This window comes from Lupinus angustifolius, chromosome LG04 (genome assembly GCF_001865875.1).
Source record: "Lupinus angustifolius cultivar Tanjil chromosome LG04, LupAngTanjil_v1.0, whole genome shotgun sequence".
Classification (NCBI taxonomy): domain Eukaryota; kingdom Viridiplantae; phylum Streptophyta; class Magnoliopsida; order Fabales; family Fabaceae; genus Lupinus; species Lupinus angustifolius.
In genome coordinates, this window is record NC_032012.1 from 18,344,630 (window position 1) to 18,349,172 (window position 4,543).

Below are 4,543 nucleotides of genomic sequence, written 5' to 3' on the forward strand. Positions count from 1 at the left end.
TCCTCCAAATAGAGTCTAGAGTCATACCAAAAACGAAATCCCATCCACCATATAACCCAATAGCAGAATTGGACAGATTCGCAGCACACCAATCCATAAGATTACCATAAAAAAAGGAATGATTAACATGGATTCGGAAGATAGCCACCCACACCTCCCTAACCCAAAGACAGTCGTGGAAAGCATGATGGGGGTCTCCCTATCAGAACACTGAGGGCAGGTATCTGAAATTGCCATTCCTCTTCTATGGCGTTGATCATTAGTAGGCAATACATTGTTCAATAGCCGCCACAATAGAAAGTTGACTCTATAGGGCCCTTTCCATGACCAAATGGCAGCAGCAAGAGGTATGCTCAGAAAAGCAGTAACATTCGCAATACTCATATACGCAGAACCAACACTGAAGTCTCCGTCTTTTGAATCACACTAAGCCAAACAGTCCTCGGATGCACCGTTGCAAGGCGGATGCATCGGGAAAATTTTATTCACAATCTCCATTGGAACCCATTCCGAAAGCAGAACCAAGTTCCAATCTCCTTGGTCATTCACCACATCCGCCACTCGAGCATCAGGCACCAATATGACATTACCAACAATACGATTAGCCAAAGCTCCTTCATCCGGAACCCACTTGTCTATTAGGCAAGGATTCAGCAGAATCCGTCTGGTCTTATTGGCTATAAATGTGTATAGTTGATTTCCTATTATTAGTTATATAAATTAGGAAATAATATATTCGCATATTCATTGTATTTATTTAGGTTTCCTAATATTCAGCCTACGAAATAGGAAATGCAATAATCATGTAATTATTAGTTGTAAATGGGAAAGATTCCCATTAAAGAATGATGTACTATATATATGAGGGAGGAATGAGAGAAAAAGGCATCAAGCCAATTTTGTGATATGGTATCACGAGTCCTTTAGAGGCAACAATGAGTTTTATTTGTTCTTGGCCTTTTTTTAGTCTCCTCTGGTTCTTGGTTTCTTGGTTTCTTGTTTCCTTGATTTTTTCATGGCCCTTGAGAATTTGTGTGCTCGTTTTAATGGGAAAAACTATTCTGCCTGGGAGTTTCAGTTTAAGATGTTCGTGAAAGGGAAAGGACTATGGGGTCATATTGACGGATCTTCTCCTGCACCCAATACAACGGCTGAGTTAGCTGCGTGGGCCACAAAGGATGCACAGGTTATAACTTGGATTCTAGGCTCAATTGAGTCTCAAATGGTTAACAACTTGCGTTCATTTTTTATTTCTAAGGAGATGTGGGATTACTTGAAGCGCATCTATAATCAAAACAACACTGCTAAGCGCTTTCAATTGGAGCTAGACATCGCCAATTACAAACAAGATAATCTGTCCATCCAGGGTTATTACTCAAGATTCCTTAACCGTTGGGCTGAACACTCAGCCATTCTACATGCTGATGTTCCAAAGGATTCGCTGGCTGCCATTCAAGAAGTTTATGAGGTCAGTAAGCAGGATTAGTTCCTCATGAAGCTCAGGCCAGATTTTGAAGTTACTCGTGCTGCTTTATTAAATAGGAATCCTTCGCCGTCTTTGGACGTGTGTGTTGGATAATTACTTCGAGAAGAACAACGTCTTCTCACTCAAGGAGCCATGTCACTTGATAGTAATGCTTTGGAGGCTATCACTGTTGCCTATTCTGCTCAAGGAAGAGGTAAAGGCAGAGACATGAGACAAGTTCAATGTTATTCATGTAAGCAATTTGGACATATTGCTAAGCACCATTCCAAGAAATTTTGCAACTATTGTAAGCAGCACGGTCATATCATTATGGAATGCCCGACAAGACCAAATCAGCGACGAGTGTAGGCCTTTACTGCTGTTCCTGGACAGCCCTCCACAACAACACCTTCCGCAGTCTCTACTGTTGCTGTTCCGACTCCTAAAATGGTGCAGCAAATTGTAATCTCAGCACTCTCTGTCTTAGGTATTCAGGGTAAGCCCAATCATAACTCTACCCCCTGGTTTGTTGATTTTGGGGCCTCAAATCATATGACTGGTTCCCCAAACTATTTACACAATGTTAAATCCTACACGGGAACACAAACCATTCAAATCGCTGATGGTAATACCCTTTCAATTGCTACTGTGGGGGATATTAATTCCTCTTTTTAGAATGTGTTCTTTTCTCCGGGACTTGTTTCCAATTTAATTTCGATGGGAAAATTAGTTGATGATAATTACAATGTGAATTTTTCTCGGGATGGTTGTCTTGTGCAGGATCAGGCGTCAGGGAAGGTGATCGCGAAGGGGCCTAAAGTGGGCAGATTATTTCCGTTACAATTTACTCTTCCTAGTATTTCCTCTTTTGCTTGTACTAGTATCTCAAATAAATGTGAGCCCTGACATCAAAAGTTGGGTCATCCAAATTCAGTTGTTTTGTCCCATTTACTTAAAACTGGTTTGTTGGGAAATAAAAATGTCATGTCTAGTGTATCCTTTGACTGTCCTATATGTAAGCTTGCTAAAAACAAAATTCTACCTTTTCCATCTAATGGTCAACGAGCTACACACTGTTTTGATATTTTTCATAGTGATGTTTGGGGCATATCTCCAGTGATATCTCATGCCAAGTGCAAATATTTTGTGACCTATATTGATGACTACCGTCGATTTACATGGATATATTTTCTCCGTTCTAAATCTGAAGTTTTCTAAACATTCCAAATTTTTTTGGCATATGTTGAAAATCAGTTTAAAACATGTATTAAGACTTTGAGAACTGATTTAGGTGGCGAATATATTTCGAATGAATTTCAGGACTACATGCAGCAAAAAGGAATTGTTTCTCAGCGTTCATGTCCGTACACGCCTCAACAAAATGGCATGGCTGAACGAAAAAATAGGCACTTGCTTGATATCACAAGAACTTTACTTCTTCAAGGCTCTGTTCCTCCTCAATTTGGGTAAAAGCTTTGTCTACTGCTGTCTACTTGATCAATCGTCTTCCTTCTCAGGTTATTGACTTTGATTCTCCTTTCTTTCGTCTCTATAATATACAGCCTACTTATGATAATCTTCACACCTTCGGTTGTGTCTGCTTTGTTCACTTACCATCTATTGAACGTCACAAACTTGGGCCACAATCTGTTAAGTGTGCATTTATGGGTTATAGTAGCATTCACAAGGGGTTCAAGTGTTATGATGTTGCTGCCAATCGTATACGCACATCAAGGAATGTGATTTTCTTTGATGATCAATATTTTTTTCTTGGTCAAGCACCTAGCTCGCTTGTTTTGGCTACTCTTCCGAACTTTGATGAGGTGCCTCGTGCTATCGAGCGCTTTACACCAGGGATTGTTTATGTCAGACACCAACCCACTTTGCCACATCTCGACGTTGACCCCTCTCCTGAGGATGCTGACATATCTCCTGATCCTACACCACTTCGAAAGTCAACTCGCATTTCTCATCCCCCAGACAGGTACGGGTTTTCTCATACTTCTCTTAATGCGTCTTTATCTACCATCTCTGTCCCTACGTATTATTCGCAAGTTGTTAAGGATGTGTGTTGGGTAAAAGCCATGCAAGATGAGTTGGAGGCACTTCAGGAGAATTATACTTGGGATATTTTTCCATCCCTACCAGGTGTCAAACCCATTGGCTGCAAATGGATATATTCTGTGAAGCTTAATTCCGATGGCTCTCTCAATCGTTACAAGGCTTGATTGGTTGCTTTAGGTAACAAACATGAATTTGGTGTGGATTATAATGAAACATTTGCACCAGTGGCTAAAATGACCATCATAAGAACTGTTCTTACTATAGCTGCCTCCAATGGATGGTCCCTCCATCAAATGGATGTGAAGAATGCATTTCTTCATGGTGACTTGATAGAAGATATTTATATGACTCCCCCTCCAGGTTTATTTTCCTCTTCTGAAGGCGTATGCAAGTTGAAACGTTTACTATATGGCCTCAAACAGACTCCTCGGGCATGGTATAACAAGTTTTGGTCTACTCTACAAGGCTTCTCTTTTCTTCAGAGCCAATATGATTCATCTTTATTTATTCATAAAACACAAGCTGGTATTGTTATTCTACTTATTTATGTTGATGACATGGTCATCACTAGCTTTGATGATGTTTCCATACAACACCTCAAACGCTAGCTCCAAGCTTCGTTTCAGATGAAGGATATAGGCTGCCTACACTACTTTTTGGGCCTCGAGGTTCATTCTAACTCCAAGGGTGTCATACTTCACCAACATAAATATACAGAGGATTTAATTTCTTTGGGTGGTCTTCAAATGGCTAATCTTGTTGGCACTCCTTTGGAAGTCAATGTCAAGTATCACCGTGATGAGGGTGACATTCTATCTAATCCTCTACTATATCGCCAATTAGTAGGCAGCCTAAATTACTTGACTATTACCCGTCCTAACATCTCCTTTGCAGTCCAGCAAGTTAGCCAATTTATGCACACACCTCGCCATCTTCATTTGGTTGATGTTCGTCGTATCATTCGTTACTTGAAAGGAACTTCTCATTGTGGGTTGTTTTTTCCAACCGGTTCCT

The 4,543-nt window shown here is 40.4% G+C and overlaps 1 protein-coding gene and 1 pseudogene across 1 annotated transcript; one reads left to right on the plus strand and one right to left on the minus strand.

Moving 5' to 3' along the window:
- LOC109344679 lies at positions 1,016 to 1,486 on the plus strand. The gene has a single exon (XM_019583431.1). The coding sequence runs from the start codon at positions 1,016 to 1,018 to the stop codon at positions 1,484 to 1,486; it is 471 nt and encodes a 156-aa protein (XP_019438976.1).
- The window catches only part of LOC109346075, a 13,475-nt pseudogene continuing 13,374 nt past the window's right edge, over positions 4,443 to 4,543 (minus strand).